The sequence below is a fragment of the Calliphora vicina genome, chromosome 2 (assembly GCF_958450345.1).
Source record: "Calliphora vicina chromosome 2, idCalVici1.1, whole genome shotgun sequence".
NCBI lineage: Eukaryota > Metazoa > Arthropoda > Insecta > Diptera > Calliphoridae > Calliphora > Calliphora vicina.
Genome location: NC_088781.1, coordinates 141,608,720 through 141,627,061, shown reverse-complemented (window position 1 = coordinate 141,627,061; position 18,342 = coordinate 141,608,720). Strand labels below are relative to the sequence as shown.

The 18,342-nt window shown below is 28.3% G+C and overlaps 1 protein-coding gene across 3 annotated transcripts in view; it reads right to left on the bottom strand.

Moving 5' to 3' along the window:
- Positions 1-613: 613 nt before the first annotated feature.
- nolo (no long nerve cord) overlaps positions 614-18,342 on the bottom strand; it is a 137,656-nt gene continuing 119,927 nt past the window's right edge. For all 3 annotated transcript variants that reach the window (XM_065502304.1, XM_065502306.1, XM_065502305.1), the window contains 4 exons: positions 2,658-3,188; positions 2,141-2,551; positions 1,868-2,018; positions 614-1,320 (listed from right to left, as the gene is read on the bottom strand). In XM_065502304.1, the coding sequence (XP_065358376.1) occupies positions 1,196-1,320; positions 1,868-2,018; positions 2,141-2,551; positions 2,658-3,188 (1,218 nt within the window). In that variant the 3' untranslated portion in view covers positions 614-1,195. The remainder of the gene's footprint in view (positions 1,321-1,867; positions 2,019-2,140; positions 2,552-2,657; positions 3,189-18,342) is intronic.

Sequence of the window (18,342 nt, the reverse complement as noted above, 5' to 3'; positions counted from 1 at the left end):
ACAACATTTATGAAAAAATATAGATTAGGGCCTTGTACTACAAAGTATAAAACCATTCAAGTGCTGTCTCTTGACATCTTTCTGCACTAAACACAGTTTTCTCGGGGCAGTATTTATTTGTTTTTGCATTAAACAATGCGTTTACATTTACAAAACAGTAATCGCCCAATAACTCAATTTTGGATTTTTTGTTGCTTAACTGGTTATTGAAATAAACGATGCAATTTTTTGGTGTTTTCTTATGGAATTCTTGATATTTAAACACTTTCATGAAAATGCAAGGAAATATTTAATAATTTTGGACAAATTTAAAATAAAATTGGGAAATTATATTTAAAAATGTTGTTACTTTGTTCTGAAATACCATTTTGGTTGAACTGAGAACTTAGTTTCTTGATGTTGAAACAGTTCCACTGTTGTCAATAGATCCTTTTTGGAAAAAGAAAAACGTTTGTTTTATATAGCTGTTTTTGAAATGGCAATCTTAGGCCGGAAGAGACTTGGAAGCTTAGATCCAATTGTTTCCAATTGCTTTCCCTATAACGCTTGCTGCTTTCAATGTGTTTTGGATTAAAGTATAGTTTTGCTTTATACAAACATTTAGCATAATTAATTGATATAAATAATTGTTGTTATTTTGTAAAATGTGCCGATTTTTTAAATCTTTTTCTTTTTTTGTTAAACTAAAGGGTCTTATTTGTTTCATTGTTCTTTAAAGCCTTAAAATTTAAACATTTTCATTATAGGATTTTGGTTTTTTTTCCTCCTTTTTTTAACTAATTTCATTTTGCAGTTCTGCAAATATTATAATTATTTAGAGTTAAGTTTATCGTTTTCTATATAATTTTTTGTTTTTAAAAATAGTAATATCAAAAATTATAATTTAATTTAGTTTCTAAACGTTTTTCATTTAACTATAATTGCTTCGTTTTCAATATCTTCGTTTTGTCAACTTCTTTCTCGTTCTTCAATTTATTACACTAAAAAATATCTTGACACCCATTTAAATAGTCTGACTGACTGACTCTGATGGTGTTTGCCTTTGTCGTTGAACTTTGTTTGGTTATGTAACAGTTGCTGGTGCAAAGAAGGTGTATGATGCTGCTGGTTGTTGCAAGTAGCCCTCATGCTGGTTGGCTTGACGATAATAATGTGGTTGTGTATGATAATGATTGTGATGATTATTAAATGTATGCTAATTTGGAATGTTATTATATTTGCAGGATTTGCAACATTTCTCTTGATAACGATGTAAACGACATAAGCCCATGGAACGTACATTGCGGCAATAACGTGATGTATCTTTACAATGCTGTAAAGCTAAAGGTAGAATTAATAAAAAGAGATAGAGAAAGGTAAAAATTACATTAAATTTCGTTTTAGTTTTACATGAAGGATGACATATTAAATTAGGGAAAGACAAGGGAATACTCAACGAAGTATTCGGTGGCACAAACATTTATTTTATTTATTTTCAAAATAGTATAAGAAATTTACTGAAACATTCGAAATGAGATTTTAAAATAATGGGGAATTTTGTATTGTTTAGAAAGTAATAAGGACAATCAGAACATTATAAACAAATCGATTTTTGATGCTCCCAAGATCTAAATTCTGGAGATATGCATGACTTGAAACTCCAAATAAAATGTGCAACTTCTAAACATAATGCTTTCAGCTTTTTGTTTTTAGATGGCGGAGAACAATTTCAGACCTTGTGAAGATCGAGAATCCATAAAGTGGGCCATCCAAGTGAACACGATCTCATATTTAGAGCTTTCTTATAAAAGACCCACCGAATGTGTTAACTTTGGCCGTTCTTTTCCCATTATAAACAGTTTAATATAAACACATTAATTATAATTACCTTTTGCATAACATGGTGGACTTTTGCAAACTTTCATAACGGCCGGTCTGGTTTGATGTTTGCAAGCATTTCCTGCTGGTCTTCTGGTGCCATACCAAACGCATTGCAGTACACGATATTTAATGCCCTGGCGACCACAAGGTGCATTGCACTATAAAATTCACACAAAAACAGTAAAAAGAAAAACAAAATACCATAATGAAATTCCGCAATATTACAAATTCAAACTTCCTTAATAAGAAAACTTAAATTGAAAGCATTTGTTTAACTTACCTCTGACCAAGGTTCTACTCTCCAAACACCGCGGCAGCGTTCATTATAACATTCCTGACGACTGATGGGTTTTTCGTATTCTGGACATGATGTTGCCAGGGAATCATTGGCAAAACGACAAGAGACCTCACGTTTCTGGATGGCTGTATTGCGGCCAAAACAACGTGATTGATGACACAGAGACCACTCACCCTTAAGCCAATGAGGACACTCCTCAGTGCCACAAGTCTCAAAAGTATCCGGTATATCTAAACCATAATCCTCACATACAGCATTATCCAGTACTTCCTGATTGTCTTCCAGGTCAGTCATTAGTTGTTGGTCTTGCAGCTCTGCTGTAACAATGTCATCTCCTTGTGCCTGCAGTTGATTGTTTTTGAAATTTATTCTAACACACGTAATTGTACGTCTCTAATTTATTGTAAACAGCAATAGAAATGAAACAGAATTTGCCATACAATTTAATTTAATTTACAGAAAATGTTACGTTATGTTGTTGTTGTGTGAGAGTACTTACTCTTAAGCCTGAGCCAGCAGCTCCACATTTTTGTGAACATTCGGACCAAGGACTCGTTAGCCATTTGTACGTGACTGTGGGGCTAGTTTCTGACAATTGTGCATTTATATCCGACCAATGATTCGGCCATCTGGCATGTGGTAAATGTAGTGTTGATTGTCCTCCTTGTGCTCCATCTTCACTGCTATCAACACCCTCTGCATTTGTAACTACATCCGTTTGTGCAACCATATCATCTGGATTCCCCAGCTCTATATCTTCATCAGCAACATCAATATCATCATCATCATCCTCATCATTGTTGTTGTTGCTGTTGTATTTTGTCGAGGATAATGTCAAGTCTTTGGTTATAATTTGTGGCTGTGATTTGCGTGCCTTCTCCTCTTCCACCTCCTCCTCTGTCATATAGTGATGGCGTTGTTGCAGCTCTTGTTGTGGACGTTTAAAATCAATACCATATTGATATCTATTATCCGCCAACATATGATGACCACGAGAATTGCTAAATTTCTGGAATGATGGCCATAAATACTAAAAATTTGGCCGAAAAAAGTAAAATTTATTATTCATAGTGAATGGAATCATTAAAAATGATAAATTTAAATGCATGATATGAATTCTAAGGCATAAGGCGCTGCACAAACAACATACAGTTTTAAATAAAGTCAAATGTAATTGAAAATAAATATGCATTTTAAATTCAAAATGTGTAGTTCAGAAATATATGTATGTACATGTAAAAAGTATGTAGTTATGAAATTATACTAGTGATAATGACTCTGGTAATTATTGATTCTTTTTTTTTTTGGTTGTAACATGCAAAACTCAATAATTTAATAAATGAATAAATGATTAAACGTGGAAATGAATTAAGAACCAAAATATTAAACCAACTTAAATAAATACAATTTATTTTTGTGTAAAACATACATAAGTGGTGATTATTTATACATTAATCAGTTATGAATATTGACATTTTTATTTACTATTTATTAAACAATTTATATTTAAATATCATAGTTGGGTAATTACATGTACACACTGGGTTTGAATATATACATACATATGTATGTAAATCCATTTACTATAGTTTAATGCATGATTAATCATGTTCCTATATATACAATATATAGATACATATATGTATTAAAGAAAAAAGGTGTTTCTTGGCATAATTGTTTGGTAGAAATGTCAAGTGTCAATAAAACAATTTAATCTTAATGTCAATTAAAGGATTCATACAATTCAAATTTATTTATTTGTTTATTATGGTATCATTAGTTGAGTTTTTCTTCAGGAAATGCCTACAAAAACCTTTTAATGTCATAAAGTAGAATTTTATTTATTTTGTTAAGGTACCCAGCAGTTCTATAATTACTATAATCGATGTTAATGTAGCCCTTTTATATACCAATATAGTGAATATCTAATCACTAGACGGACTCAAAATTGCATATTTTTGGGTCATTTGTCAAGCATGTGAGGTTTTTAATACAAAAAGAAGACAATTGGTTACTTTAAACATCCAATGTAAACTAGGATGGAGTCAATTGCCACCTTAGTGTCACTAAGTAATATAGAGAGTAACTTTAAACTTTTTATTTGTACTACAGTTTAGAAAGTAGTTATTTTTTATCAGAAATAAGCTATTGGAGAGTCCATTGTCATTAAAAATTAATTTTTAATTCGGATTTTAGACATTGACTTCCACTTAGGAAACGTACGTGATAAAATCACTAGTCACAGAGCTAGTTCTGTAACCAGTAGTGTAAATCAGGACATTAAACCAGAATTGTTGGGTAGATGCAATATTTGTCAATTGGAAATTAAAAAATCAGTTTTTTTCACATTTGGTTTGTAAATAATACAGCATATAAACAAATAAACTACAACATTTCCAATTGTATTTCAGAATTTTCAAATTATATTTCAGAATTTTCCATTTATATTTCAGAATTTTCAAATTATATTTCAAAAATTTCCAATTATATTTCAGAATTTTCTAATTGAATTTCAGAATATTCAAATTATATTTCAGAATTTTCCATTTATATTTCAGAAATTTCTAATTGAATTTCTGAAATTTTCAATTGTATTTCAGAATTTTTCAATTGTATTTCAGAAATTTCCATTTGTATTTCAGAATTTTTAATGTATACTTAAAAAGTTTCTAATTGTATTTCAGAATTTTCCAATTGTTTTTCAGAAATTTATATTTGTATTTCAGAAATTTCTATTGGTATTGCAATTAGAATTTTCTGAAATACAATTGGAAATGGTGTAGTATTAGATTACAGTAATTTGATTGATATTTTAATTGGATCATTAATTAATTAATAATTTTTGGAAACAAATATAAATTTCGTTGGAACTACATACATTTACATTAGAGCAAGAAAAAAAAGTAATGTCGTTATCTTGGAGAGTGCGGATATAGAATATATCCTACGGGAAATTACGGTCATTCAGACTCGTTAATCCCGTTATATGTGAAAAGAGAACATATCGCTTCACATGTAGCAAAAAATTAACAATTTATCAATAAATTTTTTAATAAATCTAAATAATATCCAGAATAGAACAATACCCTAAATTATGTAAATTTATCCCCTCTTAGGACATCGCGATATTATTATGAAACATTATAATATCAAGAAAAGAACAAGAACATAAACGGTATCAAATTATACTTTCTTGGGATATCCCCATGTTAAAAATACTGGATCTTTCATATTTACCCCTATCGGCAATAATATGTGAAATGTACATATGTTCTCCTGAAATATTCATTTCCCTTGAAGGGAAAATTGCTATCGTGATATTCCCATGAACTTTTCATTCACAATAGTTGATTCGGTTCGTAACAGCTGTTTATTGTTTACAAAATTCCATCTAAAAATTTCACAACATGGGGAATTTTTTCACGTGAACTAAGTTGATGAACGAAAAATGGGAAAAGGGGACATATGTCATGTCATATATTGATTCGCGATTGGGATTGGGATTGGTTAGAGCTAGGACTCGTTAATAGATCGTGCTTTGAGGTTAACAATAAACTTTGCGGACGGATATATGGACAACCATAGCTGCATTATTACACAGTTTCATAAATTCCAGGAACAATATGATTTTTTTGAAAACAAATACGATCTGCGAAGCGTTTTGCTTGTCTGCAGATACACCCAAAGTACCAGGTGGGAATCACACTTGCAACTCTGGGATTGATATTCCAGTACACTATCATCTAATCTATCGGGGCATCTGACATCATCTTCCTAAGAAGCCCATCGAATTTTTGATGACTAAACAATTAAATATTTATTAAATGTGTGACACCCTAATACGTATAGTTTATATCATTAGAAAGCTTTATCAAATATATTGTAAGTTTTCGTTGAATTCCAAATGGTCTACGATTTTCTCTGAACCTATAAATTTTTTTCTATATTTGCTTGAAAATATATACATTTTTCAAAGTTCAGACTGCAAATTGCTTAAACCAGCACAAACATTTCACTCTTTCAAAGGTGTAACAAAAAACAAATATCCCTGCAAATATGCAGTGAATTTATTTGGTATGGACTATTTTTTCCATTTGTCTGTGAATGTGAGTGTGAGTATGTGTTTATAGAATCTGTGATGGTGTTGATATTAGAGGCTTTTGGTTTGCAAATTTATGTGGTAGAAAAAGCCTTTTCCTTACGAATTGTGGAGTTTGGACAAAACATCTTAAGTCGAGATAAGAAAAAATCTTAATTTTTTTATAAAACTAACTTTTAAAAAACGCTCCATTTACACTAATCTGCTTCTTCTTACGAATATTAGATTCTGAGATATCATAAAAAAACAAATCAACTTATTTGGAGTTGTTGTTGATTTGTTTTTGACAAAACAACTTAATTCGCAAAAACTGTTGAATTTATCGATAATTATTTTATTATTTATCGTTTGTATAATTCTTTGAGACAAATAATAAAGTTCTTCAAGGACAAATAATAAAATATTGATCAATAAATTCAACAGTTTTTGCGCTCTCCTGAAAAATTTGAAAATTCGACTTAAGTTGTTTTGTCAAAAGTTCACAGATATTATCGGTTATTGTTTTAGAAAAAACAGTTATATTCTACCGCACAGTAACGGCATCTAGTGTCGAGGAATGTTCACATTGATCACATATTTGACGAACAAAATGCAACCATTATTTTGAATTCTTCTGAATTCTATATATTTGATATATAACAATATAAAAATGATTATTTACTGTCATATTTTTTTATACTGAATCTTTTTTATTTAAATAAATATTGCTTCAATGGAAAGAGAAATATCGATTTTTTAATGGTTACGCTTTTGTTGTCAAATATTTCAACAATTTCAAAAAGTACCTTAAGAGAAACGAAATTGTGGGAATATACAATACAAATCCATAGAAACCTAAATAATTTAAAACACAGCAACAATGTTTTCTTTCTCTGCGAATGGTATTTTGTTTTGATGTTGCATACAACACACAACTTACGACCAACAACATCAGAACATTGATTTCCCAAGTGCCACTTAGGCCCACATGAACAAGCAACAACAAAATTAAGCATGCAGGAGTACTAAAAATATAGTATTTTATTATATATTGTAGAATGAAAGAATGAATGCATAGTTATGTATGCGTTTTTGTTTTTATGGTTTAATTTGTACTATTTCGTAGTATAACTATTAATATTTAATTTTTATTTATTTAATTTTTATTCGAGTTTGAAAAAAAAAAAATATTTTAAAATGGCAGCATTATTTATAAAGATTTCTGTAAGCTTTTCAAATATTTTCTTGTAATAAACCAGTGTGTGTAGATTAGTTTTTGTTGAAATAATTTTCTATATTTCAGTGTGTTTTGTTTATATTTGTTACATTTTCGAGTAAATTTCATTCAAAACTAAATCTAAAACTTATGAGGTCTTTAGCTCGGATAAAAAAACGCCCATATATTTAATAAAGATCTCCGAATATTCATGTTTTCAATAGATTTATAATAATTTATTTTATAAAATGGTGAATTAGCTTGAAAAACTTTGGATACAAAAAGTTAAAAACTTATACAGATACTTTTAAATTTATATTAGAGTTATATTTATACCTAACACTACCATAACGCCCAAAAATATTAGTCTAAGACCCACCTTAATGTATAGACTCAGAATCACTTTCTGATCAATCAAATTCAAACCCATGAAATACACAGGGTAACAAAATCGAAAAAAATTTGGAGGACTTTTAAACCACTATACAATTTTGATGTATTGTGGTTCCAGTAGTACAAAAATGGTAACATTTTTTAATTCTATTGATAGATTTTTTTTAAAATTTTTTTTTTCTAAAATTGTGAATCTCTTTTCAATTGATTGATTGTCAAAATTGCGAAAATATTGAAGTATATATATGAGCAATATTTAGCTTTTATTGATTGAATTTTGTTGCTAAATCAACATTAACCTTCGCTTTACCAAAGGTTTTTTATGTACATGGTTTACCAATACCCACCCGGGTGACACTACACTTCTATAAATATATGCGACGAACGAAATTTTAAAAAATTTAAAAAACCTTATAAAAAGTTTAAAATGGTTCTATTATATTCTATAGAACTCTAGAATTTGTTCAGTGAGTACAAATTTCATTTAAATCGAAACAAAATTAAAAAATATATTAAACCAATAAAATCGATGTGGTCACCCGGGTGGGTATTGGTAAAGCGAAGGTTAAACTTGCATACAAGCACATTCATGTCATCTTGAGCATACATAAATGTCAATGTTGTAGAGAGTGCTTTTAGGCGTATGTGGCTTTTTTTAGGAATGTTCAATAAGAGCATCGCAATAATTTTTCTATGGATGCCTATTGTTAACGGCTTTTAATGCAATAACAATACGAACTCTATATAAGACATTACTACTTGTATGGTGTTTTTTTCAAACCCCTTTAAAATCACTTTGTAACAAACATCAGATATGCTGTTCTTTATTTATTTATACTAATGGGTTTGTGTAAATGAACTAGAATAATTGAAATGTCAATTCATAAAAACTACTTTACTGGACTTTTGAAATGAATTATATAGAATATTTTGGTGTGAAACTTTCATGTTTGATTATGTTGAAAAATAAACTCAAACAAAGAAAGGAATGGAAAGACCTGTTCAATGTCGTTACAACGTTAAACGAGGTAGACAACATCGCAACAATGCCTAGTAATCGTCTACAGAATCGGTGTGTCAATAAATCTTAAAAGAGATTTTTCTCAGAAACACAGAAAATAAAATAGTACAACAATACAGTAAAATTGCCCCTTAATTAAATTTGTTAATTTGAATTCATGGGTTTTGGTTGTATTCTGCTGTGCAGTAGCATAAGTTGTAAATGTATTGCATACATTTTGGAGCATGTATGGTGTCTGCACTGAACTCTAGATTACCATTTTTATATATATGCAGACCAAGGAAGGTTAATTTAAAAAAAATATAGTAAATTTGAATTTTGTTAATTTTCACATAAAAATCATTAATTTTTCAAGTCTTTAAAATAGTTTTTAAATCAAATTGAATGATATTTATCACAAGAATTATCAAACGAGTATTCCCTTGACTGCATCACATTTTCTATATATTTATGATGAACAATAATAAATATATTACAATACATATCATCCAATTTAATACAACCACGGAAAAATCAATGATTTTCCATTATTGGTTGTAAATAGTACAAAATACATTCGAAAAGAAACTCTAAACTTATAACAAAATTTAAAAAAAAAAATTATCGAAACCATATAAAATGTTTTTTTTTTGCCAAACTAATTATCAAGGGATTTTTAGAAGCCATCAACAGAAATAATTCAGTCACAACGGTGAACTAATTAAATATACATATACATTATATATATATTTTTCTGAAATTGAAATTATTGAGGCATAAAGTGAACATGATATTTGCATATCAAACCAAGTTAGTTGTGAACAAAACAAAAAAAAGTCTAAAACAAGCTAACAAATATACAGACAGATAAACATACGGATGGATAAATTCACACATACGCAAAGAGATAAACATATACAATCAAACGTATGTGAATAAATGTGAAGTGGTTATAAATGTCACGTATTTCTGTACATTTCTCTATGTATTTGTTTTCAAATTTTGTTCATTTATTTATAAATGAGTGAGTGTAAATTTATTGTTGATATATACTTATACTTATACATACATCTAACAATTGTTTAGCAATTGTGTATTTACAATAACAACAGCTCATTAGCAGCAACTTGTAGGTTCCGTCACAGTATATACATATGTACAAGTTGGGGCAAGTGTAATATGTCAATCGCTTGTACCTATATACATACATTGATGTTCCTGTGTTCATCTGTACATTTTAAGCATCATCTGCTTCAACTGTTGTTTTTCATCATTTTGTTATTGTTGCTCTAGAGTTATTGTTGTTATATTTAACAACGACAATATGCGGAAACGGAAGTGCGCAACAACGGTGATGACAAATTGAATGCAGCAATGAATATCAGAAATCATACACACTCACTTGCTCATTTACTCAGGCATTAGTTTATCTGGTTGGCTTATACATACATACATACATATGAGCGGATTTTTCATATATTTTTAACTACATATGGGCAATTCCACGAGAACGACAACCACAACTGAAAAAACGAAAACCCTTGAGACTTTTTTTCAACGTGATTTGAATAGGAGAAAACACTAAAATGTAGTGATTATAAAAAACCGACTTTTTAAAAAACCGGTTTGTTGGTTAACCGAAAATTTACCTTTTTTAAAAAACCGATCGAAAAAACCGGTTAACCGTCATATATGTGAAGAAAACATAAAATGTCCTATAAAGTATTCACAGCTTTAAAATTTGTAGTTTTTACTAGTCAGGATTGGTTAATATTAAATAACTATAAATATGCAAAAGTCTCCATTTATTTTGTAAAAATTTCAATATTATTATCTCAGTCAAATGGCATTGAGTATAAATATGTTACTAAATATATAATACTTGTTTTAATTATTGGTTTATTCATTAAATTTCAACCAAAAAATGTAAATTTATTATCACCTCGACTTTCTAATATGAAACAGAAAATGTTACAAGTCCCAAAAGTGGACTTATAAGATGCAAACACACTTCTTCTTAGGTGTGATTATTTGTCATTATAAATCATACCAAATAATTAACAAAAACACCATTATTAGATTTCAAAAATATTTCAAATCATGGATTTTAGAACGTTTTTTGCCTTTCCTGTAATATTTCTGAAAAGCTAATGAAATGATTAATAAATTAAAATTTTAGAACAAAACACAGTAATGAAGTCCAATTTATTGAAATAAGGTATGTACATCGAATTCAAGTTAACGTTTGGTAAAATCATCACTAAGTTTTTAATGAATCATTAGTAAGATTTAGCCTAAACTTATAGAATTATGCAGAATTTAATTTTAATTTTTAATACATAGTTTCATTATGTCCAATTTATTCTGAAAAAGCTTTTAAGTAAATTCATCGTCCTCTACTACTTAGAATCATTGTAATTCTTAACAAGTAAGAGAGCTATATTCGGCTGTGCCGAATCTTATATACCCTTCACCAAATTATACTTTAAAATAAATTTTTTTAAATATTTTTAGGTAAACAAAATTTAATTTTTTTTTAAATTGTTTTTCAAATTTTTTTTTTTTTGAAATTGTTTTTTAATTTTTTTAAAAAAAGTTTTTTTCCAAATTTTTTTAAAATTTCTTTTTTTTTTGGAAAAAAATGTATGACAAAAAACTTTTTTTATGAAAAAAAAAAATCGGGTTAAAAAATATTTTTTCCCGATTTTGACCCATTGTAGGTCCAACTTACTATAGCCTTATCTACATCGTTGCAATGGACTTTGAAATATCTATCATTAGATATCCATATTGTCTATATTAATGGCTTAGTAATCCAAATATATATCAAAAATAGGTAAAAATTCGAGGTTGTCCTGGTTTTTTCATATATCTCAGTCATTCCACAGTCATTCGTCATTCGGCCCACAGATTTTCTCTATTTTAAATAGCAAACTTCTCGAAAGAATGTCTGACAGAATTATTGAAGATTTGGATCCCGAAGATATCTGGGGTCTTCAGAAAATTGATTTCAACAGACGGACAGACGGACAGACAGACAGACGGGCATGGCTTAATCGACTCCGCTATCTATAAGGATCCAGAATATATATACTTTATAGGGTCGGAAATGAAAAATGTAGAAATTACAAACGGAATGACAAACTTATATATACCCTTCTCACGAAGGTGAAGGGTATAAAAATATTAATCTAAAGATGTTTGTATTGTAAATCAGCAGTTTAGGTTTCAAATCAGATCAATAATGTGTACACAATGAATATTAAAAATGCGCAAAAACATGAGATTTATTAATTTTAGTCCCAAATTTAAAAAAACCGGTTAATCGAGTGATAAAAACCGGATAAACCGGTTAACCGAAAATCAATATTTTAAATTGACCGGTTCGCAAAAAACCGAGATTTCGAAGAAAACCCGGTTTATCGGTTAACCGGTTTATAAACACTACTAAAATGTTATTATGAAAAGTCTTAAATATTATTACAACATTTTAAGGGCAAAAATAATAGTTTAAACTGACTATATTTAATTTTTTAATTTAATTGGTATGTTTTAGGCTAAGATTGCGGCGAAAACTAAGCTCCCAATTAGCATTTAGTATGAAAGTTATGAATTTGACTCTGATTGTTTTTTTTTTGCTATTATCAAATTGTTTATTGAAACCGAATATATATTTTCTATTTATTTTTTTAGTTTTTGTATACATATGTATATTTGAAGAATATATATTGTTTTACTATAAGAGAAAAATCTGTCACGTACGTTATGTCACGTAAGATATTAAATTTTATGTATTATAAAATCTTCCAAAGATTGTTTTCATTTAAATATGATGGATTGTATAGGAAACATATTTGGTTTAGTGTAAGAAATTAAAAGAAAACATAACGCCTCTCAGGATTCGCAAATTTTCGCATATTTCTAAATGTACGTCATGTTACGTACGATATACTCTTATGTCGTCCGATATTTTGGACAACAATGTTTCGAAAGCATTTGTAATTTTTTTAAAATATAGTACCTTCTGAATGGAACTTAAATAATAAATTATTTTTCAGATACTCTTATTTTTCCAAAATCTATTCCACTCTATAGGCGTACAAATGTCACATACGATGACATGGAATTGCCCATATATGTATACATATGCACAAATTCATATTTACTTGTTTATTTGTATATATGTATGTAAGTGCCGGTTAGAAAGTACTAAGGTGGCACTTATTTTGAACTTTTCTTTGATATTCTCCATCATTTAAAAACTAAATGCTGGAAATTTGCCTAAAACAATTTAAGACCCTGGGAGCATAAAAATGCAATATTAGGGCCACCCTAGTGTGTATATTTAATGCGTTACTATTAAAATACAACAAATTTTTAATTTGTTGTCAAATTTATCTCATCAATTTGAATGCACTTCAAATGTGTTACATTCCATTTTTGTACTGCTGTAATTGAAGCTGCTGCTGAGAGTTTTCCACACCCTCTACTAAATAGTCCGATAATTCGAATAATGAGTTAAATGAATAAAACGAGAATTAGTACATGGGTTAGTGATTGTTTCAAATTTAACTTATTTATGCAAGTATGCATTTGTGTTCATACACAATCACACAGTTGTGGCAATTGTAGCAGGTCAATTAAAATGTGGTAGTAAAATGTAAATATTAAATTTTTAGAAAATTAAGAAGAATTAAAAGTTTGAAATTGTTAAAAGGCTACAATTAGATAGATTTGAATGACCATTAACAAATAAATAGTCTACTATAGAACGGAATAAATGTTAAAGGACAAATCTATTGCATTTAGTAAAAGGGGCAAAAACTTTTGCTTGTAATCCAGATTTTCGTTGCTAATATGAAAAACCGCGAAAGTTACAAATTTATACATATTCAGAAAAATCAGTCAACTTAATATTTTACACAATTATAATTGAATTGTGAAGTTTTTAAGATGAAATTAACTTCTGTAATTTTTGCAATTTATAAAAAAAAATTTTCTCAATTTGATTTAACCAAAATTAAATTATGGTATGAATTTCTTTAATACAATACATGAATGTTATGCGGACATTTAATGTTAAATAGTAAATAAAATATACTGAATGTTTTGTTTATTTTAACGCTTTCAAAACTGTTTTATTTTGGTAAATATCAACGTTTTATATTGTACGCAACATGTTTCAACATGCCACAAATATAAATTATAACAAGTAAGGGAGCTATGTATGTTCGTCTGAGACGAATCTCATATACTCTTCACCAAAATATACTTTAAAATAATGATTGAAAACTTATTTTTTGGTGAAAAAATTTCTTTCCTGAAAATATTTTATTAGTGAAAAAATTAGGTTGAAAAAAATTATAGTGAACAATTTTTTGGAAAATTTTTATTTTTCAAGATTTTGACCCATTTTAGGTCCAAATTATTATAGTGGTTTAAAGGTCTTTGAAATATCTATCATTAGATATCCATATTGCCTAAATCCCAGATATAGAAAAATAGGTAAAAATCGAGGTAGTCGTGGTATTTTGGTTATATCTCAGGCTTCTGTGGGCCGATTTTTTTCGATTTTAAAGAGTTACCTAACATACAGAAGGATATAGCTATATCGATTCCGCTATCTATAAGGATCCAAAATGAGATCGAAAATTAAAAATGTGGAAATTACAAACGAAATGACAAACTTATGGTGCATGGTATAATAAAAACAAAATATTTATATTCATGAGTACATTATTTGTTTAGCCACAACAAAAACACATAAAAAACGAAATGAATTGAAACGTTGATTTAATGTTCAAATAAACATTTTGCTAGTGTAAGAATGAACACTCATTGCAGCAATTTTAACTGTAAATATATATAAAAGAATCATGATTTTCAAATAAAGTTAAATGTTAACAATAACTGCTGGTATTCACAGTATTTGGTTGTTTACGAGTAGGTATGTATGAATTTATTTTTATTTTTACAGGCAAAAGAGAGGGAGCTTTATGCTGTGAATTATGGCACCGGAAACATTGCGAGAATGCTAAACGCTCTTAACAAATATAAACATAAACCATAAATATATGTATGTATACTGCATTGCACCGCATATATACTGCACACTTGCGTAGCATTTATTTTGTATTTTTCATATAAAAATCAAACGTTGAAAAATTGGACAAAATCAGATAAGGTTTAGAGATATGATATTTTGAAAATAATTTGTTTAAACAAATATTTTGTTTGAAATTTCAAAAACCATTGCACAGCGATGCAGTTATTTATGTTCATGACTATTATTATTATGACTATTATTTATGTTCATGTATTAGTTCTTTTTTCAATCTAACTTGTGGAGTATTATAATTTCACCTTTATATTCAGCCAGCTGCATTTTGCACTAACACTCGAACGTATACGTAATAATGATTTTGCTCAGGTACTAAACATATATAAAATAAATGTATTTGATAAACTATAAACTGCTTTCAGGCGCCTGCTATTTTATAGAGACACTGGTAGCAGCAGCAATATTTACACAAATGACACATATAGACAATTCTATATCATCGTAAGTGACAGTATCTGAAAAATAAGTTGGTCTTTATGTTCCCTTCAGTGGGTACTACATTTTAAAAAAAATAATAAGTACTTTCGAAATATTGTTGTCCAAAATATCGAGCGAAATAAGGGCATATCGTACTTGACATAAAACGGAAATAATTTTGAGGTACATGTAAAAATATGCAAAAAATTTGCGAATCGTGAGAGGCGTTAGTTTTTATTTTAATTTCGTACACAGGACCAAACATTTTTCTTCTATCCGTCATATTTAAATGAAAACAATTTTTGGATGATTTTATATTAAAAAAATTTAATATCGTACGTGACATACCGTTCGCCACTGAGTTTTCTCAAAAACGAAAAAATAAATAACAAAATATATATTCGATTTCAAAAAAACAAGGTGATAATAGCAAAAAAAATCAGCATCAAATTCATTTCATACTACATTCTAATTGGATGCTTAGTTTTCGCCGCCATCTTAGTCTCAAACATACTAATTAAATATAGTCTGTTTAAACTATTATTTATATCCTTAAAATGTTGCAATAAGCTTTAAATACTTTTTATTGTTTTCTCCTATTCAAAACATCTCGTGGAATTGCCCATATGCATATACTTATAGATACAATCAGATCACATTTAATAAATAAGTATAGACTTTTTTTTGTATTTTGAATGCATTAAAATAAAGTCAAATGAATCAGATAAAAAATTCTGAAAAACAATTTTTAAAAATTGTACAACTAATAAGGTAACAGTGCTCCAATCAAATCCTTTAGTTGTCCTAATATTTCAGTTTGTGTACAGCGTTCTTATTTGAAAAGGACACACTGAAAAATTAATTTTCTGTTAAAAACAGATATTTCTATATATAGTCACAAAATATTTTTCATTTTATTAAGTTTTTTGTATCTCCTGTAAAATTGTTGAAAAGTGATGATAGGACCTTTTGCATTTTAGGTGACGATATATGTATAATATACACACAGCCTCAAAAGTGAGTAAACACCCGCGATTTTTTTGATTTTTTTTAGGATCATGAAAATCATTATAGTCCGACTTAAATCTTTTTTTCACAACTGAATCTATTATTCAACTCAATCTCCAAAAAATCGAAACATTAAAATTTTAATCGATGAAAAAAATTTTAGGATTTTCATTATCTTAAAAAAAATCAAATATACTCACTTTTGAGGTTCACTGTACATATTATGTATGGGTGTTGGTGTATTCGTACCACTTTATTTACACGACTATGTATTTTCTGTTATTTTCTTTTGTTGCAGTAACATCCATAAATTATGCAACTAATCTGTATGTCTGTTTAGTTAAGTTAAATAGGGTTTTTCAGAAAAAGAACAGGCTACACTTTAAATTTAAACATGCACGAGTATGTTTAAATTTAATGTAAAATGCAATATAATATTGTACATAAACACAACTGAAGTAGAATTTAATATTATTTCACTTTTTGTTATACATATTTATGAATACTGATACGTTTTTTTATGATTCTCTAAATATGTATTTTCGGCTGAATATTCACGATTTTGTGAATTGAAGGTGCTTGTGTAAAATTTCGTTGTAGCCCTACTGTAACATACCTCCATAAATATGTAATTGTTTATAAATAATAAAATATGTGCATGTGATAGTTCATGACATATACATACATACAGACATACCTACATAAATTTCCATTTATATCTATTTGGCATACACACATAGATTTATGTTCAATTCCTGAATTTTTCACATAAATACGGTTTTTTGCCACCAATGGAAAATGTTGATTTTGATTTTATTTTCTTAATTTTTTTTTTCTTTTTGAAATTTTTCATAATTTTCTATAAAATTTAACCCAGATTCAGTGAAATACACACACAAAAAAGGAAATCATTTACATACATGTTCAAAGCTTAATTTATGACAGACAGAGGTGTCATTTTATATATTTTTTCGTGCATGTGCGCATGGTAGTGTTTGTGGTATTTGTGCAGTCTGTGTGAACAGATTTTCAATTACAGAAAATAAAACTTAAAAATACCATTTATACCCATGTAGCACAGAAAATCCAGAAAAGTAAATGTTAGAGAAATGTATGAATGCATGAACAGATTTATGTAAAAGTGTTGAATTCTGGCATATAACAAATATGAAATGCAATAAATTCATATGATTGAAGAAATGCATGTAAAATGTTTAAGTAAGAATGTGTGTAAGTGTCACTTTTAAAACTAATTATTTGCTGGTATTAATTGTTCATATTTAATGTCTGTGTAACAGTGTGATTTCTTTAAATATAGCACACATTTTATTTCCAGGATTTTATTTGTTTTACTATGGTAGTCGTCATAATATATCAGCATGTCGTTTGACACTGGTATACTTTTAATTTATCATATCACATGAACGAAGTCTCTTTGATTTTTATTTTTCACTTAAAAAAAAGTTCTACTATTTCATTCTAATATTGCTGTCTTTCCCTTTTTTGTTTGATTAAAATTAAATTTGTAATATGACTCTAGAATCCTTCTAAAAATATTAAAATATGGAAAAGTTGTGAAATATGGAAAAGTTCGTATGGAAAAATTAACTAGTTTTGAAAAAATCGAGATAACACCAAAAATAGAAAGTGCATTTCATTTACTATCACTCTGTCAGATCGAAATTTTGATATAGTTTATCATTTAAAAGTTATTTTCATGCTAACTCCAAGCATTTTATGAAAAAACAAACAAAAATTAGAAGTTAAAAACGACGATGTTTCGAAAACTAAGACGGAAAGAGCGAAATAAAACAAATTCGTTTCACAAGCTCTTTGGGTTCAAATTTTGAACCTAAACAAAACTCGGCTTATTTTTGGAAAAAACTAGGTAACTCAATTTTTTCGTAAAAAAATACGGGTCAATTAACGAGATGAGTCAAATAGTTAATGT